Source organism: Oncorhynchus keta, chromosome 10 (assembly GCF_023373465.1).
Source record: "Oncorhynchus keta strain PuntledgeMale-10-30-2019 chromosome 10, Oket_V2, whole genome shotgun sequence".
NCBI lineage: Eukaryota > Metazoa > Chordata > Actinopteri > Salmoniformes > Salmonidae > Oncorhynchus > Oncorhynchus keta.
This window is the reverse complement of record NC_068430.1, coordinates 72,251,542-72,273,495: the sequence shown is the minus strand read 5'-3', so window position 1 is coordinate 72,273,495 and position 21,954 is coordinate 72,251,542. Positions and strand designations below refer to the sequence as shown.

The following is a 21,954-nucleotide window of genomic DNA, read 5'->3' as shown; positions in this document are numbered from 1 at the left end:
CAGGATTGCAGCGATCACTGCCTCATTGCCTGTATCCGCTACGGAGCCGCAGTCAAACGACCACCCCTCATCACTGTCAAACGCTCCCTAAAACACTTCTGTGAGCAGGCCTTTATAATCGACCTGGCCCGGGTATCCTGGAAGGACATTGACCTCATCCCGTCAGTTGAGGATGCCTGGTCATTCTTTAAAAGTAACTTCCTCACCATTTTAGATAAGCATGCTCCGTTCAAAAAATGCAGAACTAAGAACAGATACAGCCCTTGGTTCACTCCAGACCTGACTGCCCTCGACCAGCACAAAAACATCCTGTGTCGAACTGCAATAGCATCGAATAGTCCCTGCGATATGCAACTGTTCAGGGAAGTCAGGAACCAATACACGCAGCCAGTCAGGAAAGTTCAGGCCAGCTTCTTCAGGCAGAAGTTTGCATCCTGTAGCTCCAACTCCAAAAAGTTCTGGGACACTGTGAAGTCCATGGAGAACAAGAGCACCTCCTCCCAGCTGCCCACTGCACTGAGGCTAGGTAACACGGTCACCTCCAATAAATCCATGATTATCGAAAACTTCAACAAGCATTTCTCAAAGGCTGGCCATGCCTTCCGCCTGGCTACTCCAACCTCGGCCAACAGCTCCGCCCCCCCCGCAGCTCCTCGCCCAAGCCTCTCCAGGTTCTCCTTTACCCAAATCCAGATAGCATATGTTCTGAAAGAGCTGCAAAACCTGGACCCGTATAAATCAGCTGGGCTTGACAATCTGGACCCTCTATTTCTGAAACTATCCGCCGCCATTGTCGCAACCCCTATTACCAGCCTGTTCAACCTCTCTTTCATATCGTCTGAGATCCCCAAGGATTGGAAAGCTGCCGCAGTCATCCCCCTCTTCAAAGGGGGAGACACCCTGGACCCAAACTGTTACAGACCCATATCCATCCTGCCCTGCCTATCTATGGTCTTCGAAAGCCATGTCAACAATCAGGTCACTGACCCTCTCGAATCCCACCGTACCTTCTCCGCTGTGCAATCTGGTTTCCGAGCCGGTCACGGGTGCACCTCAGCCACACTCAAGGTACTAAACGATATCATAACCGCCATCGATAAAAGACAGTACTGTGCAGCCGTCTTCATCGACCTTGCCAAGGCTTTCGACTCTGTCAATCACCATATTCTTATCGGCAGACTCAGTAGCCTCGGTTTTTCAGATGACTGCCTTGCCTGGTTCACCAATTACTTTGCAGACAGAGTTCAGTGTGTCAAATCGGAGGGCATGCTGTCCGGTCCTCTGGCAGTCTCTATGGGAGGTGCCACAGGGTTCAATTCTCGGGCCGACTCTTTTCTCTGTATATATCAATGATGTTGCTCTTGCTGCGGGCGATTCCCTGATCCACCTCTACGCAGATGACACCATTCTATATACTTTCGGCCCGTCATTGGACACTGTGCTATCGAACCTCCAAACGAGCTTCAATGCCATACAACACTCCTTCCGTGGCCTCCAACTGCTCTAAAACGCTAGTAAAACCAAATGCATGCTTTTCAACCGATCGCTGCCTGCACCCGCATGCCCGACTAGCATCACCACCCTGGATGGTTCCGACCTTGAATATGTGGACATCTATAAGTACCTAGGTGTCTGGCTAGACTGCAAACTCTCCTTCCAGACTCATATCAAACATCTCCAATCGAAAATCGAATCAAGAGTCGGCTTTCTATTCCGCAACAAAGCCTCCTTCACTCACGCCGCCAAGCTTACCCTAGTAAAACTAACTATCCTACCGATCCTCGACTTCGGCGATGTCATCTACAAAATTGCCTCCAACACTCTACTCAGCAAACTGGATGCAGTTTATCACAGTGCCATCCGTTTTGTCACTAAAGCACCTTATACCACCCACCACTGCGACCCACTGGCTCCAGGTCATCTACAAGTTCATGCTAGGTAAAGCTCCGCCTTATCTCAGTTCACTGGTCATGATGGCAACACCCACCCGTAGCACGCGCTCCAGCAGGTGTATCTCACTGATCATCCCTAAAGCCAACACCTCATTTGGCCGCCTTTCGTTCCAGTACTCTGCTGCCTGTGACTGGAACGAATTGCAAAAATCGCTGAAGTTGGAGACTTTCATCTCCCTCACCAACTTCAAACATCAGCTATCTGAGCAGCTAACCGATCGCTGCAGCTGTACATAGTCTATTGGTAAATAGCCCACCCATTTTCACCTACCTCATCCCCACACTGTTTTTATTTATTTACTTTTTCTGCTCTTTTGCACACCAATATCTCTACCTGTACATGACCATCTGATCATTTATCACTCCAGTGTTAATCTGCAAAATTGTAATTATTCGCCTGCCTCCTCATGCCTTTTGCACACATTGTATATAGACTCCCCTTTTTTTCTACTGTGTTATTGACTTGTTAATTGTTTACTCCATGTGTAACTCTGTGTTGTCTGTTCACACTGCTATGCTTTATCTTGGCCAGGTCGCAGTTGCAAATGAGAACTTGTTCTCAACTAGAATACCTGGTTAAATAAAGGTGAAATTAAAATAAATAAAAAAAATAGAAAAAAAGAAGGGGACTTCTTTTGACCTATTTGAAGGGGACTTCTTTTGACCTATTTGAAGGGGACTTCTTTTGACCTATTTGAAGGGGACTTCTTTTGACCTTTTGACCTATTTTCGGACTTAAGTGTCCCTTAGCTTGTTTTTCCGATTACAACTACACAAGCTCCTCAAGGGACCTCAATCATCTAGAGTTCTAGCAGACACTATTCTGAAGTTTAACCACAATGTCATTGTCATAAAATTAAGTTAATTGATTCCTGAGTCTCTGAAGCTACTGAATTAGTTTGGCGAGAGTATGCATATTGTAATTGGTTCTTACTGTTGCAGTTTGGCACATTCTGTGGTCCACTCCTCCTCCAGATCAGAGATGATCTTGTCCGATGTGTCCTCTTCCCTCAGGTTCCACAGGTCTCCAGCTTCCAGAGGGGTACGATAACCTTTAACCACCAGCCTGAGGGGAACAGCGATGATACACTGAGTGTGCAAATTAAGAACACCTTCCTAATACTGACTTGCACCTGGTCAGTCTATGTCTTGGAAAGAGCAGGTGTTCTTCAGGTTTTGTACACTCAGTGTATAAGTTATACACAAACACCCACGTACATTATAAGATTTACAGTATAAAAGATTTTTCAAACAAGTCAACATGTTGTTTGAGAGTTTCATTAAACCATCTTACCCAGTAAACCACCAGAAGAGCATCTTCGACAGGAAAGAGGCATCCTTGACTGGACATGGGTTCTGAAACAGATTAGAGGGTGAATGTCACTGACTTTGACCACCATGTAAATCTCTCAATGTTTAAAGGCTTTGGTAAAACATAGGACTCCTCTGTGGCTGACTTTAATGGTTCTATGATGTACTTGTGGAGTCTATTTACTGGATGCTAATGAGTTTAAACAGCATGATGCAGTAAGGTGGTCCTCAGTGGAAACTGCATATGTAAATAGTTGGAGACTGTGGACAGGAGTAAAGCGCGTAAACAGTTAGAGTTTGTGTCGGAGCTAGGGTTGGGAGGAGAATTTGAGGTCCATGCTGGGTGGTAGGTAACGTGTCATCACTGTGGCACCATGCTGAACACACACACCTACACACTAGCAATTTGCGCTCATGCGCGATCTTTGGCAACTTCTCTTCCCTCTACCGCCCCCTCACCGGAGGTCTTACTCTGTCTCTCTCTCTCCATCTCTCTTGCTCTTCCTCTCAATCTCTTGCTTTCTCTGTTGTTGTCTGACTATGAGAATCTCTGACCAAGATGTGGGGGAGCAGAGAACACACTAGGGTGTGGCTCTTACACCAGGCTGTGGCTTCCAGTCCTCTGAACCTCACTACCGCTGGCCGACCAGGATAGATGCTGAGAGACATTTAGTTTTTTGGGACAGTTTGTTTTCTTGTTTTTTGGACAGTTTGTTTTCTTGTTTTTCTCTCAAGATACAGTATCATGTAATGTCATGGACTATATAGGCTTCACTGTAGCCACCATTGCCAAAGTCAGGTTGTTTGGTTGGGACATGATTCATCAGTCTTTTTTGATTGGACCGACCGTGAGAGAGTATGATTCCGTAAACCGCATAAATACAGAACAACGTTGGTGTAGTAGTGGTGTAACGGTCGTAGCATGGTTCATGTGGTATGTGAGTCGTGTGTATGGAATGGACAGAGTAGACAACACATTCATTAATTCACAGTGTCCTCGTAGGAAAGTGGGCAGAGAGAGGAAGTGAATCACTTGAGCTTCCATCAAAAGGGAGACTCAGTGAATGTGTTGACAATGAAGGTTGAAAACCACAAGATGGCTTCTATTCTCAATCCCAGTCTCTGCCCAAGCATTCTCTCATGTTTTGGAAGGAGAGAGCATTTTGACGGAAGTGAAATATAGCCCACGTTCTGATCTAATGCCTACTTTGACGAGGACGGTTTTTCCCTCTGGAGGCTGGTCAGCGAAACAACACAGGAAGAGCTGGGCCAGTTGGAGTGAGAAGTAAGAGAAAAACGCTGTGTATCTCACAATATCGGTGGTGATACCCTGTTAAAAAAAAGAAAACAGTGAATATTACATGATTTGCCGAAGTAAATAAAGGTTAAATAAGTACAATTGCCAACGTTATTGTTGTCATTGCATTTCTCATGCAACATATAGTTGTGTAACCATTTGTGGGTTACTGAGACATGCATCTTTTGAGTTTTAAGACATAGGGAAATGGGTTGGTTTCACACAATATTGGAACTGTGGCATCAATGAAATCATGTTTCAATTTAAATGCTCTGTCACAACTAGTAAACAATGTATCATTAATTGCGATACTTTTTATTTCATCAGTGTGGGTTTGCATGAGTTTGTCAAAATGCAAGCTTTTCTTCCCAGATAAAGATTTCAAGATTTCCCATGCTTGAACTCAACATATGGAACACTATATAGGACAGGATATGGTTATATGCCACGATCACGAGAGAGACTCAATAAAGCTTATTTTGAACTGTAAAGCCAAATCAGAGTGAAAAACCAAAGTCTTTAATACGTCGCTTTATATAAATGAAGCAATAGTAAAAAGCTCCCTGCAGTCACGCTACGACCCATATCTGTAAATAGAGAGATTGTGGGAGAAGCAGACACAAACCAACAACCCTCCCTCCCTCTTTCTCAATGGAAGACAGCCAAAACAGTGATATTAACCACGTATTATGTGAAATGTGGTTTTCACATGTTATTCTTAACTTATAAGAGACCAGCAGGCCTGTTTTTGATGGCCCATATGTCAACCTAATGTTTACCCGTTTCCCTTTGTGTGAAAGTTAGAGCCATAGTAAACGGCAGTTGGAGTGATTTTGTCATTTTAGTCATTTAGCAGACACTCTTATCCAGCCCTTACAGGAGCAGTTGGGGTTAAGTGCCTTGCTCAAGGGCAAAGGATTTTTCATCTAGTTGGCTCAGGGATTTGAACCAGAGACCTTTCGGTTACTGGCACAACACTCTTAACCGCTAGGCTGTCTGCCGCACAGGTACGAATTGCAATCTGACAATTGTAATTGTCAGATGCTTCATAAACAACAGGTGTAGATTTACAGTCAAAGGCTTATGAGCAATGATAGCATGGCTATGTACAGAGGGTACCAGTACCTAGTCGATGTGCAGGGGTACAAGGAAATTGAGGTAGATATGTACATAAAGGCAGGGGTAAAGTGACTAGGCAACAGGATAGATACACTGCTGCTATTGTCTATTACTGTATTTGATGAGTGTGTGTGTGGCAAATGTCTGCGTGTATGTGTTGGAGTGTCAGTGTAAGTATGTGTGAGTGTGTGGGTAGAGTCCAGTGTGTGTGCATAGAGTCAGAAATAGTGCAAAAAGGGTCAATGGAGATATTCCGGTTAGCTATTTAGCACACTTATGACTTGGGGGTTGAAGAGGTACAGGAAGCTTTTGGTCCCAGACTTAGCACACCTGTACCATTTGCCATGCGGTAGCAGAGAGAACAGTCTATTTTTATTACCTTTATTTAACTAGGTCAGTTAAGAACAAATTCATATTTTCAATGACAGCCTAGGAACAGTGGGTTAACTGCCTGTTCAGGGGCAGAACGACAGATTTGTACGTTGTCAGCTCCGGTTACTAGTCCAACACTCTAACCACTAGGCTACCCTGCCGCCCCGTCTATGACTTGGTTGTCTGGAGTTTTTGACAAATGTTTGGCCCTTCCTCTGACACCACCTGGTATATAGGTCCTGGTTGGCAGGGAGTTCAATCCCATACGCACTACCCTCTGTAGTATCTTGCGGTCAGATGCCGAGCAGTTGCCACACCAAGTGGGGATGCAACCATACTCTCAGTGGTGCAGCTGTTGAACGTTTTAATCATCTGACGGCCCATGCCAAATCTTTTTAGCCTCCTGACGGGGAAGAGGCATTGTCGTGCCTTCTTCACGACTGTGTTGGTGTGTTTGGACCATGATAGGTCCTTAGTGATGTGGACACTGAGGAACCTGGAAGCTCTCGACCCGCTCCACTACAGCCCATGTGAATGGGGGAATATTCGGCCCTCCGTTTCCTGTAGTTGTTGATGACAACCTCACCCTATGTTGCACCCAGAGTGCAGATGGGGAGAACAAACTAGATCCGGCCGCATAGTGAAAACAGGGTCAGGATGGTATGGGGCTAGGAGTGGGTGGTAATATATGCCTGTAAACATAGGTCAGTTGGTCTGACCAACGAGCCGAGGGAATTGGGTCTGCAAAACCAAACCAAACATGAACTCCGTACACTCAGAGCTTTTACCATTGCAGTGAAATATCTCATGTTGAGATACAGGAACTCTCTTCTAATGTTGTTGCTAGTCTACCAGAAGAGCTGTCTTAAAGTTCTTCTCTGAGTTTGTCCATATGATCAGTGCTGGTGGTGGCCACGTGTGTGCACGTTTGAAAATGTGTCCGTCTATACAAAACATGCTCTTTCCGTGACAGACTAACCAGGTGAAAAGCTATGATCCCTTATTGATGTCACCTGTTAAATCCAATCAGGGTTTTTCACGCTCAACAGTTTCTAGTCTATATCAAGGATGGTCCACCACCCAAAGGACATCCAGCCAACTTGACACAATTGTGGGAAGCATTGGAGTCAACATGGGCCAGCATCCCTGTGGAACGCTTTCAACACCTTGTGCCGATGTATTGAGGCTGTTCTGAGGGAACAAGGGGATGCAACTCAATATTAGGAAGGTGTTCTTAATGTTTTGTTCTCCCGGTGTATGTGACTGTGTTGAGAGGATAATACAAATACTGTATTTCCCAGTAGGTCGGTCCCCGTAGGTGTTTGCTGGCTGTTCCTGCCTTTAAAAGTGGTGTTGACGTGCCTCTGGTCTGACCCTGGGCTGCCATGTTGGGTTGTCTCACCATCACTATCGGTTTTACCTCAGAGCTGTCATTACCGCTGGCCTAAACACTACATGTGGTAATGTCATACTGGAGGCGATAAGGATGTAATATGGATGTGTGTGTTTCTAAAAACGTGAATGCTGTTACCGCTTTGACAAATACGAGGACAATGATTGCAGTGTCTGTAAGGAAGAGACACCGTATGAGAGGAGGGGAGTCTAGAAATCTACAGAGGCTTTAGGGAGACAAGGGAGACGAGAGTTGGCATTGTCTGTCATCCGCCCTACCAACACTACAGGGTTTCCTCTGTCGACTTTGGGGAGGCAATGCATTTATACCCAAGTTATGCTAAGTCTAGACTAGAAAACCCTTGGTTAATTTTGTGGAGTTACGAATAAAGCATAGCAGGTACAACAGCATCTCTATATCAAGCAATGCGCTCTCTAGTCTCTAAGTCTAGACTATGGGTAGACAACCCTAGACAACGCTTCAGACAAACTGGTTCTGCGGGGTCACTGAGTGCAAACCTAAGCAGACATAACAGTCAGGATGTAGGCGTAGCATATTCATCCAAGTAAATTGTTTCCTACGATACAAAATTACTGTGTGTCATGACTGTTTTGACAGGAGCCTCTATTAACCTACATTCACATAGCGTGTGAGAATAATCTTGACTACTTGTAACATCAGTCATGCAGACACTGAGTAGGTTAGTGCCTGTGTCATCACACCTGCTACTTCTCCCATAGACCATGGAGAATAAAGTCATGTTCTACTACCACCGTACCTCGTACATAACCAGCTGGATCTTTGCCCGTAGGGGCACCAGGGAACACACCACCGCCAGGACCCAGAACAGGAAGAGGAAGATGGAGGAACGACAGCCTCGTATCCTCTCCAACTGGATGATGCATATGGCCAGGACCTGAGGAGAGAGTGGGAGAGTGAGTGAGAGACTGGGAGAGAGAGTGCGACAGTGAGTGAGAGTGAGATTAGTATGACTTGCATTACAACGGATTGTGAAAGTCAAGCGAGTGTTTTGAAAGGAGAGACCCCTGACTGAGAACTGGCAAGCGAGTCTACTTTGAAACTCAACAACTATTACTTTGAAGATGAAAATGAATCACTCAATACATCCTTTGTATCAGCATTCACTGTCATTCCCAGTAGTCTCTCTGATAGAAAATAGAAAATATTTGTAAGGATTGGATTTTGCTTTTGTTGGTTTTGGAGAAAGAGGTTAGATTGGGATTTCCCTGATCACAGACGCAGCTGTTATCCTGCTGACTTCCTTCAATAAAACAACAGATGTATAGTACTATGCCCTCCACCCCTCCTTCCTTCCATCCCTCCATCCATGCATTGCCTTTTACCTTAATTGCACTATATTTATTTTATTTGTTCGAATACAGGCTGTCATTGTAAATAAAATAACATTCTTAACTGACTTGCCTGGTTAAATAAATGTTTAGTAAAATAAGTAGATAAAACAGGACTGATTCCATGTTTTGGGGCATCACTGTCTATCCGAAAAATGCCTTGTCTTTCCACGGACTGTGTTTTGGCTGTAATTATCTCTGACTGTCGGTAGTTTGGTCAAGTTGGGAAGTCATCTAGCCTCGCCAGCTCATCACTAAAAGGAGAGTTGTGGTTATAGAGTTGCATAATAGATACCATACTGGTTCCATCAGATCTTAAAAACTGTCCTGTTTTTAAGCAACCAGCCATGATTATTTAACGTTTGATAGATCAACAACACCATAGAAACACTTTTTGTATTCTATAGAGTAGAGATAAATATGATGATGGGTTCATTTCAGTTTCTAAGCCTATTGTCTGACTAGCCACATTGCAGGCAAAGAAACTGCTTCCAGCCTCATAATTACCTTGACAACTCCTAAAGGTTGTAGTGTGGCAAGACAGCACAAACTTATCTGGGACCAGGCTAGGTAGAAACACCGTATAGAAAAATATCTATGTTGTGTGGTTGGATGTCAGGTTCCTTTCCCAGTTTCTATGCTGCTTGCCCTGTTGCCTAACTAACCACATTGCAAGCATGAAATGGTCATTCCCTTCTGAGAGGAACCCATTTCCTTAAATGGAAGTCAGTGGATAGAACTAAGTCCATTACTAAAACCTAACTCAATTCCCTACCTAGTAATTATACTGGAAGTCTGGGGAATTGGGGTGGAAAAATAACTCTGCGTCATGGTGTTGCTGATTACAGCAGATGGCGTGCCTTGCAAGCAGCTCTCATGGTAGGAAGGGAGAGTAACCATGACCACGAACCGGGGTGAGTCTGGTGAAAAAAATTACATTCCCATACATTGACTGTATATGGGTCGATGAGGACGAGAAACAAGCAAAATAACATTGTTTCTTTTGGACACAGTGTTCCTTAGCTTTACGTATGGGAAACCAGAGGGTGGTGGCTGCCATTATGTCCAGAAAATTATTGGCCTTGGCTTTTTATTTATATAGCAACCAACCAATCAACTGTAAATATCATGGCTGGTTAACTGTAGCAAGGTCTTGGATTTCAAATCCGGGTCCCTAATGTGATAAAAAAGTGACCTTTTTAAAAATGGATGCCTTGTGTACCTGGTACAAGAGATGCATTCAGTATTTCTTCACCCAAACAGTTGCTGATATTGACCTAAGAGTCTGAGGTGACCACAGGTGGGCCAGACGGTCTGATTTGGAGGGACTGAGTCTGTGCAGCACTTGTGTTCGGCCTCTGAGGGAGAGGGGAGTTATGGGTAGGGGGGTCATGGCTCTGTGAGTCAGCTACAGGAGGCACACTGCCCTACATCCGGCCTCCTCCTCCTCCCTCTATTCCAACCCCTTGCACCTCTGCCTTTGTCTTAAATCTGACGTTATACCCCCTCACACAGTAGTAAACAGGACTTTATTCTATCTAGCTGGACCTCCCATAGTGCACTGCACTGCTCTCCACCAACGTTCTTCTCAGCCTGATCCCAGTATTGTAAATCAGTGGGGAGGATGATTTGAGAGTAGAGTGCAGTATGTCTTTGTAATCATTGTAAAAAGTGTCACAGTGTTTATTGACAGAGGTCATGGAGTGCTTTACTTAGCCCCTGCTCTCTCTAAGAGTAAATCAGGAGTAAACTACTCAAACTGCTGCTATATTCATGCACCCCCAGGATCTGCTGTCAGGGAAGCCTCTTTGTTCACGATTGCTCTCTCCATCTACTATGTCTCAGTATCGCCTCTTGACTTATCTTCCTTGACAGCAGATCCTGGCGGTGCATTAAAAATATATATCATGTTTGTCACCTGCTTAAATAAAGGTAGGGGGGGGAAAGCAACCCCCAGGATCTACTGTCAGGGAAGAGAAGTCAACAGCAGATACTGAGACATAAACAGTAGATAGAGAGAGAGAGCAATCGTGAAGAAAGAAGCTGAGACAAAGACATTGGCTGATGGTTACAGTACTTACCACAGTCAAGCTGCGTATGATGGGACTGAGGAGGAAGACCATGTGGTTTTGGATCTCATGACTCCTCTCCAGAAGAATGTAGAAGAACTCCACGAAGCCAAATGAGGCCAGGAGGAACCCCAGCACCTGGAGGATGGACAGACACAGGGAGGGAAGCAGAGTGAGGTCTACAGTACTGTCATTGTGATTGATTCAAACGTTTTGGTTACTGGGGAAACCAGAAACATGCATCTTTAGCACCTAAATGACAATCTGGACTCTAAAGAGACTGGAACTGTCAATCCATATTGTCAAGTTGCATGTCTCCATATTGTAAGTATTTTATATACTTTATACAGACTGAAGTACAACCACATGGAACATAACATTGGAAAGTGAGAAGGGACCAAGACATTTAAATGTACATGTAACCCTCTTGGAGTGCCATGTAAGCCATCCTATAAACTCTTACGTTTGTCCTGTTAAACTCTTACGTTCGTCCTATAAACTCTTACGTTTGTCCTGTAAACTCTCCATGCTTTCTTGAGTACTCTCTAAACCTTCAAGGCTTTTCCCCACTGATATCCCCTCCTCTTGCTCACTAAGGCATGAAATTGTCCCCGGCCGGCCCTATTTAAACACTAACCATTTGGTGCTTGGTTTTCACAGTACTTCACACTCATATTATTTTATGGCAGATATGGTTGGTGCACTCGAACACTCGCCTGGTCTTGTATAATGTTAATGGCCATGCCATGTCTACTCTTGCGGTTTGGTTTAAGGCTGGTCTTAAGGCTCAGGACTGGTTGGTGCAGGCTGGTTGTACTTTCGGGTTGAAACGTTGCACCGAATAACACTACAGGCGCATCCAGCAGTGTGTGGGTACTGGGTATCTATTTTTCTTTCATGACTTTACTTTTTGTACCCTGCATCTGCAAGTCACTGGATGTGCTTATAAAATCAGGCTGGTTTGGCTCATAGAGATAGAATGACTAGAATGGACAAGTCAAGTCACTGTTCTGTGATCGTTGGACCGACCACTGACCATATTGGGATTCTATGGGTTGGCTCACCGTCTTGGCAGTGCAGAGAGTGGAGATTCGGATGCATCCACAGTCATGGCAGTAGAGTTTGAGGGCGTAGAAGGGAGCCAACAGCCAGAGGTAGACGCACGGGAACCAGACCAGCACCGTGTTCTGGAAGCACTCGGTCAGGTCCGGTTCGTCCGTGTACCACGTTCGATTCCAGTCCTGGAAAAGACAAAGATAGACCAGTTAATATGCAGTGTAAAATTAGGATGGTAAAGAGCGGAGGAGTAGGTTTCTGCACCATCCTCTGCACTGAGTAGAAGTAATTTCTTTCTTGACTCAATACAGATTTACATTTATGAAATGGAGTATTGTTCATTGTTCTGATGAGTTCATTTTAGGTACAGAATTTCTCATTCAGTCTCTGAATTGGCTGTGTTCAAATAAATACAACTCAACCAATTTTCCTCCAAGCTTTGCATACTGTACTGTCAACTTGTGGAACGTCAACTTGATATATCAGTCTAACAGTTTACTTCTGTCAGTGTATTAGCCTAGTGACAGATTATTGAGGGCAAGGATTGTTAAATGAACTGCTTGAAGCAGGGCTGAGGGCCAGTCCAGAGAACCTGGATGCTGGTTACAGTATAATGTCCCGGTCTGTGTATCTAGGCAATGGAGAGTGAAACCACAGCAAGTCAACATAATCTGTGCGCGTTGGTTGGATGGTTGGAGCTTGGGAGTTTTTCGTCTTTTTTTTCTACAGAGCTGAGTCAGTCCTGGAATATTTTAACCCACGGCTCCACCACGTTTAAAAACTTTCCCCTTTGGAAGGGCGAAGTCAGTCAAAATATTACAGTACATGATGACGATACAAACCCACTTAGACGACAGTGGGATGTATTCTGTTTGTGCCGACCGAAGTGTGTACTGTTGGCCGAAGTTGCCAAATCCACATTTCCAGATTGCATCATGCAAGCGTGCAGCCCCCGGCGACGGTGGGCTGAAAAGGAAGGAAGTCTGACTGTAAAAAGCACCAAAATACTCTTAGCCTCTAAGTGCTCTGTTGTACTCTCACCTCTCCCTGTTTATCACCTCTAAGCCCTCTAACGAGGGGCTGGGTGTCTGGCTGCAGTTTGGAGGAGCTAGAGGTGCCTGCAGAGTCGCGAGAGGAAGTGGGTTTAACTACTACGGTCGGCTGGACTTGTTGAGCGGCGGCAATGCAACATTGTGAATCATACACACACACACAGCAGCTTGTAGCAGCTGGGCAAGGCAGACTCCCAAGGGCATAAGGGAGAGGGACCACAATTCATAACAGCTGCATGTTGGTTCATTACGCAACAGCAACACCAAATGTGTTACTATACTAACAAATGTGTTATTAATTTCAGTTAAGTTTATCCATCCCACAAGAGAAAATTCTGCTCCTACTACATAAAATACTCCAGATCATGTGTGAGGAAATTCATCCACCTACTGAATATTTTGTCAGTGTAACAGATATTCTTCTGAAGATGGCTATTGACTCAATGAGTGGGAGCCTTTTTCACAGTCTCTCCTTGGCTCCAATTTAGGCCTGCGAACAAACACTTTTACAACTTTTATATAAGAATCGTAAGTTGTCAAACAAACTCAATAGCTTTTTCTTGGTCACCTTGCTCAGCGTTTTCTGAATTGGCTACAGAAGCTTCTTCCAGACCTTGGTTTGAATGGAAACGGAAGGTCTATTTTTACCTATCAAACGTAGTGATGTGAACTGAGGAGAGAGAGCCTGCATGGACTGTGTTGTGCACCCTTCAGTTATCTGAGAGAAATGATACATTCTGATTCCTTTTTGATATCATTCAATTCTTCACTGTAATACTTTACGTCACTGCAAGCATAAATGTGTCCAAAGATCTCAACCATTTGGCATACGGAGTGAATGTGTCAGCTAAATTGGATCTGTTCATTGTCATTTAGAGAATGTTGTAATTGTCTCGACAGGACTGTTCATCACTGCCTTTGTCACGTCTCCCAAATTGCAGAGTAGTTTTGATTTAAGATAAGGTTTTCAAAACATGTTGAATTGCAGGGTTTCAATACAATCCCTCCAGTTTGCAGAGTAGGTGTCTGAACCACATCTCTCTTGCTGAATGCAGGATTCTCTACTTCAAATTGTCTTTATCCACAATGCAAGATAATAACATTTGATTGATAGGGGATGAAACAATTATCTTTTCACCTTTCAGCTCTTTGACTAGAACTGTTACCAAAGTAAGATTATGTTGTTGATGTAGCCGCACTACTCTGAAGGGCCACGGGCCCCGGGACATACGTTGCCATAGAATTACTACATATCCGTTATCTATTCTATGTTTCACCTTCTGTGAAATGTTTCATTTGAATGTTCCAATTCTCCTATTCTCCTATTCACAACATTCTGTTTTATGTCTTGTCCCACGTTGGGAACTTGGTCCTTCTGTAGCTCAGTTGGTAGAGCATGGCGCTTGTAACGCCAGGGTAGTGGGTTCAATCCCCGGGACCACCCATACGTAGAATGTATGCACACATGACTGTAAGTCGCTTTGGATAAAAGCGTCTGCTAAATGGCATATATTATTATTATATTATTATTGTTAAAGAGGCTGCTGGCACAAGATTAGGTCGGCCACCTTTGTATATAGTTAGATTGGTGAGCTCTGAAGGTACATCGACTGATAATGGCCATGTTTTTTCTGGCTTTGTTGGCAATATAACGGTTATGGCTTGTTACTTGGTAGCAGATTGTTCTAGAATTAGCAGACTGTTCTATGGATGAAATCTCAATTAGTGTTTGCATGTCTATTCCTGAATAAGACTGATATGTGAATTTCAGTGTGTGTGAAAGAGAAAAGAGAGGGGGAATAGAGAGAATGACACAGGGAGAGAGCGAGAGAGGTACAGAGACAGAGAGCGAGTGATGACAGGCGATTGACCGATACCTCTCTTCCTGGATCAATTCCATTCTCCAATTTTCGAATAAAAGTACACTTACATCAATGATAGTGTGTATCTGAATTTGTCTGGCATGTGAATAGCAGGTATGAGTGATAGAGAAAGAGGGGAGGGGGGGGGGTAGAGAGAGAGAGAGGACAGGGGGATTGACTAATGGCTTTCTAGCTGGATCAGGGCCATTCTCACATTTTTTGAATCAAGATACAGAATGTGGAGCTTTGCTCCTCTGCGTACTATTAGGGATTACCGGCAGCTGTCCACATACTGATTGATTCACATGCTTGGCTGTACCTGATATTCCCAGATATCCTTACATTACCTACGGTAGCATCACATAGGATACTTACGCTCTTTGAGACTCCAATTCTCGTGCTTAGCGTGGTGTCACTATCGATGCTATCATTCTACTTAGATTAGAATGCATGTCCAATACATTGATTTCTTCATTAAGTGGTATGCTAGTGTGGATATTGGAACCTCGTAGCCTAAGGTCTTTCTTGGCAAGGATTATTCCTGTCTGCCTATGTGCCCTATGTGCACTTACATAGTTGCCTATGGCTATAATGTAATTTGAGAAAGGTCAATGCATACTGTGCAACTGTACCTTCCTTGTACCGCAGAGAAGTCTACCTGGAAAGTCTTCAGTAACCTAACTTTCAAAGTGAACTTTCGGAAACGTATGCCTGAACTCTGAACTTACTCTACGCCCTGTAGGTTTAAATGTGTCAACGTGTGCATGCTGGGACAGTTTGAAATGAACTCTTTCAGGACAATAAAGTCAACCACCAATGAGCACCTTATAGATAATTGGCAGAACGTTAGTAAAAAAGACAATCCGACACAGTACACACTACTCTGCCAAGATGCATTTATCCCTGCAGAACAATACATAGTCCTGCCACAATAATTGCATGATACACTATATGTACAAACGTATGTGGACACCCCTTCAAATGAGTGGATTTGGCTACTTCAGCCACACCCGTTGCTGACAGGTGTATAAAATCAAGCACACAGCCATGCAATCTCCATAGACAAACATTGACAGTAGAATGTCCTTACTGAAGAGCTCAGTGACTGTCCTATTTATTTTATTTCACCTTTATTTAACCAGGTAGGCTAGTTGAGAACAAGTTCTCATTTGCAACTGCGACCTGGCCAAGATAAAGCATAGCAGTGTGAACAGACAACACAGAGTTACACATGGAGTATACAATTAACAAGTCAATAACACAGTAGAAAAAAGGGGAGTCTATATACAATGTGTGCAAAAGGCATGAGGAGGCAGGCGAATAATTACAATTTTGCTGATTAACACTGGAGTGATAAATGATCAGATGATCATGTACAGGTAGAGATATTGGTGTGCAAAAGAGCAGAAAAGTAAATAAATAAAAACTGTGGGGATGAGGTAGGTGAAAATGGGTGGGCTATTTACCAATAGACTATGTACAGCTGCAGCGATCGGTTAGCTGCTCAGATAGCTGATGTTTGAAGTTGGTGAGGGAGATAAAAGTCTCCAACTTCAGCGATTTTTGCAATTCGTTCCATTCACAGGCATCAGAGTACTGGAACGAAAGGCGGCCGAATAAGGTGTTGGCTTTAGGGATGATCAGTGAGATACACCTACAGGCGGAGCTTTACCTAGCATGGCCTTGTAGATGACCTGGAGCCAGTGGGTCTGGCGACGAATATGTAGCGAGGGCCAGCCGACGAGAGCATACAGGTCGCAGTGGTGGGTAGTATAAGGTGCTTTAGTGACAAAACGGATGGCACTGTGATAAACTGCATCCAGTTTGCTGAGTAGAGTGTTGGAAGCAATTTTGTAGATGACATCGCCGAAGTCGAGGATCGGTAGGATAGTCAGTTTTACTAGGGTAAGCTTGGCAGCGTGAGTGAAGGAGGCATTGTTGCGGAATAGAAAGCCGACTCTTGATTCGATTTTCGATTGGAGATGTTTGATATGAGTCTGGAAGGAGAGTTTGCAGTCTAGCCAGACACCTAGGTACTTATAGGTGTCCACATATTCAAGGTCGGAACCATCCAGGGTGGTGATGCTTGTCGGGCATGTGGGTGCAGGCAGCGATCGGTTGAAAAGCATGCATTTGGTTTTACTAGCGTTTAAGAGCAGTTGGAGGCCACAGAAGGAGTGTTGTATGGCATTGAAGCTCGTTTGGAGGTTAGATAGCACAGTATCCAATGACGGGCCGAAAGTATATAGAATGGTGTCGTCTGCGTAGAGGTGGATCAGGGAATCGCCCGCAGCAAGAGCAACATCATTGATATATACAGAGAAAAGAGTCGGCCCGAGAATTGAACCCTGTGGCACCTCCATAGAGACTGCCAGAGGACCGGACAGCATGCCCTCCGATTTGACACACTGAACTCTGTCTGCAAAGTAATTGGTGAACCAGGCAAGGCAGTCATCCGAAAAACCGAGGCTACTGAGTCTGCCGATAAGAATATGGTGATTGACAGAGTCGAAAGCCTTGGCAAGGTCGATGAAGATGGCTGCACAGTACTGTCTTTTATCGATGGCGGTTATGATATCGTTTAGTACCTTGAGTGTGGCTGAGGTGCACCCGTGAAAGGCTCGGAAACCAGATTGCATAGCGGAGAAGGTACGGTGGGATTCGAGATGGTCAGTGGCCTGTTTGTTGACTTGGCTTTCGAAGACCTTAGATAGGCAGGGCAGAATGGATATAGGTCTGTAACAGTTTGGGTCCAGGGTGTCTCCCCCTTCGAAGAGGGGGATGACTGCGGCAGCTTTCCAATCCTTGGGGATCTCAGACGATATGAAAGAGAGGTTGAACAGGCTGGTAATAGGGGTTGCGACAATGGCGGCGGATAGTTTCAGAAATAGAGGGTCCAGATTGTCAAGCCCAGCTGATTTATACGGGTCCAGGTTTTGCAGCTCTTTCAGAACATCTGCTATCTGGATTTGGGTAAAGGAGAACCTGGAGAGGCTTGGGCGAGGAGCTGCGGGGGGCGGAGCTGTTGGCCGAGGTAGGAGTAGCCAGGCGGAAGGCATGGCCAGCCGTTGAGAAATGCTTGTTGAAGCTTTCGATAATCATTGATTTATCGTTGGGGACCGTGTTACCTAGCCTCAGTGCAGTGGGCAGCTGGGAGGAGGTGCTCTTGTTCTCCATGGAATTCACAGTGTCCCAGAACTTTTTGGAGTTGGAGCTACAGGATGCAAACTTCTGCCTGAAGAAGCTGGCCTCAGCTTTCCTGACTGACTGCGTGTATTGGTTCCTGACTTCCCTGAACAGTTGCATATCGCGGGGACTATTCGATGCTATTGCAGTCCGCCACAGGATGTTTTTGTGCTGGTCAAGGGCAGTCAGGTCTGGAGTGAACCAAGGGCTGTATCTGTTCTTAGTTCTGCATTTTTTGAACGGAGCATGCTTATCTAAAATGGTGAGGAAGTTACTCTTAAAGAATGACCAGGCATCCTCAACTAACGGGATGAGGTCAATGTCCTTCCAGGATACCCGGGCCAGGTCGATTAGAAAGGCCTGCTCACAGAAGTGTTTTAGGGAGCGTTTGACAGTGATGAGGGGTGGTCGTTTGACTGCGGCACCGTAGCGGATACAGGCAATGAGGCAGTGATCGCTGAGATCCTGGTTGAAGACAGTGGAGGTGTATTTGGAGGGCCATTTGGTCAGGATGACGTCTATGAGGGTGCCCTTGCTTACAGAGTTAGGGTTGTACCTGGTGGGTTCCTTGATGATTTGTGTGAGAATGAGGGCATCTAGCTTGTGGCACCGTTCTTCACCACTCTGTGTGTATGGACCATTTCAGGTTGTCAGTGATGTGCACGCCAAGGAACTTGAAGCTTTAGATCATACCCCAAAGACAAAGATCATACTCCCAAGACATCCTATCCACCTGTATCCGAATACCTGAGACACGACCGGGTCCGGATCCAGAATTCTAAATTATGTCACGAGTCTGGGTCGGCTCTGATATGATTGTCACGGGTTTCGGGTAGGTGGATGAGAGCGAGAGAGAGAGGAGCGTGTAGCTTGTTGTTGTTGGCCAATCATAAGTCAGCAAAGCGGCAATAGGCTACAGTCATAGAGCCTCTGTGTGTGGCAAAAGTTAGGAGATATCTAATCAATGGAAGATGGAATTAAAATGATGGAATTTTAAAGTTAAAGGAGAAGGACATGCTACAACGACCAAGAACCAACATGTAGACTTCTGCTTAGTATTCTGAAAGGAGTTGTTGTTATTTGTAACTGTAGGATGAGAAAGCGTGTGCACTGCACCTCAATTAGCCTAGCTAGCTAAAGTTAGTTAGCTTTAATAGCTTCTCCTGGTTTGATGCAGTCAAGACATGTACTACATCATCATGTTGGATGATAAATAACCTAGCTATGGCAGCTATTAGTCTACTATAGTGCGAGTCGGCTTGTTGGTTGCCGTCTCTCACTCCCTGCTCCCTGTGTCACTCGCTCACAGTAAGGCCCCTCCCCTGCCTAGTAGAGCAGCACCTCTCTCTCCCTCCTCTCGCACTTTATCAGCTCTGGTTAATAAATTAGCTTAACAAAGGACTTTTCTGCTGCTCCCATCACTCGGATCGGAGCTGTTCAGGATTATACCAGGTCTATACAGAAAGGGTTTAGTTATCCTCGGGTCACTTTGGAATGGATCTGTATTTATGCATATCGGATATGGGTGGGAAATCCCCAGGTCCATTTTGGAATGAGTCGTTTTGGACCCATGAAGACCTCTATTGCTAACCTCTCACCATTACCAATAATAGGGAAGGTTAGCATTTTTGGGGGGGTATGATATGTATGCCTCTGTAACTTTCTCACTCATCATTATTCATGATTGATTCAGGATTATCCGTAATCATGGTAGCATGTTATGTTATGTTATGAGTATGCTTGTCATCGTCAAGGACCAGGGAGTTTTGTTAGGATAAAAATAAATGGAATAAAGCTAAGCACAGGAAACATCCTAGAAGAAAACCTGGTTCAGTCTGCTTTCCAACAGACACTGGGAGACAAATGCACCTTTCAACAGGACAATAACCTAAAACACAAGGCCAAATATACACTGGAGTTGCTTACCAAGATGACATTGAATGTTCCTGAGTGGCCTAGTTACAATTTTGACTTAAATCGGATTGAAAATCTATGGCAAGACTTGAAAATGGCTTTTTAGCAATGATCAACAACCAACTTGACAGAGCTTGAAGACTTACGCAAAAGGAATCACTGCCAAATGTTTTATTTGTCATACATTTTGAATCAATATTAGAATTTTTCTTCCACTTCCACATTACATAGTATTTTGTGTAGATCGTTAACCAAAAATGACAATTAAATCCATTTACGTCAAGGGGTGTGAACACTTTCTGGAGGCACTGTATTCTAAATAGATTTCAAACAATTGACAACTGGTACTTGCTCAAACAAGTGAACTTTTGAACATGAGGTCCATCATGCACTCACCCATAGAGGATCCAGGCCACTGAGTTCACAAAAGGCATCCATCCACTCCCCTTCTCCTTCCTCCTCACTTCTCTCTGGGGTTCAATATCCCTTCTCAGGATGGGCACAGGTACTGTATGAGTGAGAGAGTGTCTGTGTGTAAGACTCCTTTTTCGGAAGTAAAATATCTCTGCTCTCAGGTGTAGGCTAGTCACTCAGTGTGTGTCAGTGTGAGACTTCTCCTCAATGAAGGCACATTGTGTGTGTCTCTATGTTAAGGTACACTGTGTGTGTCTCTGTGTTAAGGTACACTGTGTGTGTCTGTGTTAGTATAATACTGTGTTAGCCACTCAAGTGTTCTAGTGTTCAAGTCAAGTGTTCCTCTCTCTCTGACACCTTGTGCTCTTTCTGTGCTCCTCCAGCAGTTCTGAGTCCCTCTCTGTGTCTCCGCTGTTTATGAGTGTGTCTCCCTGTTAGGTGGGTGGAAGTATTTCTCTCTCTCTGTCGCTCTCTCTCTCTCTCTCTCTCTCTCTCCCCTCTTTTTCTCCAACGTCTGCTGGATCTTGATCAAAACACCACAACTTGCTACTCCCCCTTGATAGGATGGCAGTCTGTTCCACACCCAGAAACACTCCTCTCCCCCCTCTCTCCCTTCTCCCTTCCTCCCCTCGACACCCGTCCTCTCCCTGTAGTAAAGTAGCAGCTTTATCTCCCTCGGTGACCACGAGGAGTTTTGTTTTTGCACTGACACAGTTAAGTAGGTGCGATTTTCAGAGTTCAAAGTTCATTCCTGGCCCCTTGCTTGTCCTAATAACCTAGATATGTATGTGCAGCTGTTTGACATCTATGTAAACAAAGGACCATGGGAATGCCAGGAATTTCCTACCAGCATTTAGGTGAGAAACACTGAGCAAGAGCAGAACAAACACATACACACACATATATCTATATATATGTATACACACACACACTCACAGTGATGATTTATTTGAGTGTAGTTCATAGCCGTGCCATGCCACTCTTGCTAACCACACACACACAGGCAACAGTAGTCTATCAGTGCCCCAGCCAGCACCATGGAGTTGACACAGAGAGAGAGGGTGTCATTTCTGAGATATATAGCCATCCATAATGTTGTGTGGAATGCAGCAACTTACTGATTAGTTTTTTTGGGAGTGGATTCTGAGAGGCGATTATGGAGAGTGTGTGTGTGTGAGGAACTTTGGTCAGTGTATATGCGTGTGTGCTTGTTCATGCATGCGTCTGTGTGTGTGTGTGTGTGTGTGTGTGTGTGTGTGTGTGTGTGTGTGTGTGTGTGTGTGTGTGTGTGTGTGTGTGTGTGTGTGTGTGTGTGTGTGTGTGTGTGTGTGTGTGTGTGTGTGTGTGTGTGTGTGTGTGTGCGTGCATGTGCATCTGTGTGTATGTACTGTACTGTACGTGTGTGCTTGCTCATGCATGCTTCTGTGTGTGTGTGTGCGTGCACGTGCGTTCGTTTGTGTGTGTGTGTGGGCAGTGTGTGGGGCAGTTATTGTGTGAGGAGAGTGCCAGATGTGAGGATGAGTAACCCTGCAGCACTTCACTTTCCTCCAAACCTCAGCCAAACCTTCAAAAAAACTCACCACAAAC

The 21,954-nt window shown here is 44.7% G+C and overlaps 1 protein-coding gene across 1 annotated transcript in view; it reads right to left on the bottom strand.

Annotated features, from left to right (window-relative positions):
* Positions 1-20,813, bottom strand: part of LOC118378983 (multidrug resistance-associated protein 1) — a 38,902-nt gene extending 18,089 nt beyond the window's left edge. Inside the window, exons 1-7 of the mRNA XM_035765984.2 lie at positions 20,350-20,813; positions 11,948-12,124; positions 10,896-11,021; positions 8,223-8,360; positions 4,471-4,593; positions 3,247-3,308; positions 2,887-3,018 (exon numbers count right to left, since the gene is read on the bottom strand). Coding sequence (XP_035621877.2) covers positions 2,887-3,018; positions 3,247-3,308; positions 4,471-4,593; positions 8,223-8,360; positions 10,896-11,021; positions 11,948-12,124; positions 20,350-20,391 — 800 coding nt within the window. The 5' untranslated portion in view covers positions 20,392-20,813. The remainder of the gene's footprint in view (positions 1-2,886; positions 3,019-3,246; positions 3,309-4,470; positions 4,594-8,222; positions 8,361-10,895; positions 11,022-11,947; positions 12,125-20,349) is intronic.
* Positions 20,814-21,954: the final 1,141 nt, after the last annotated feature.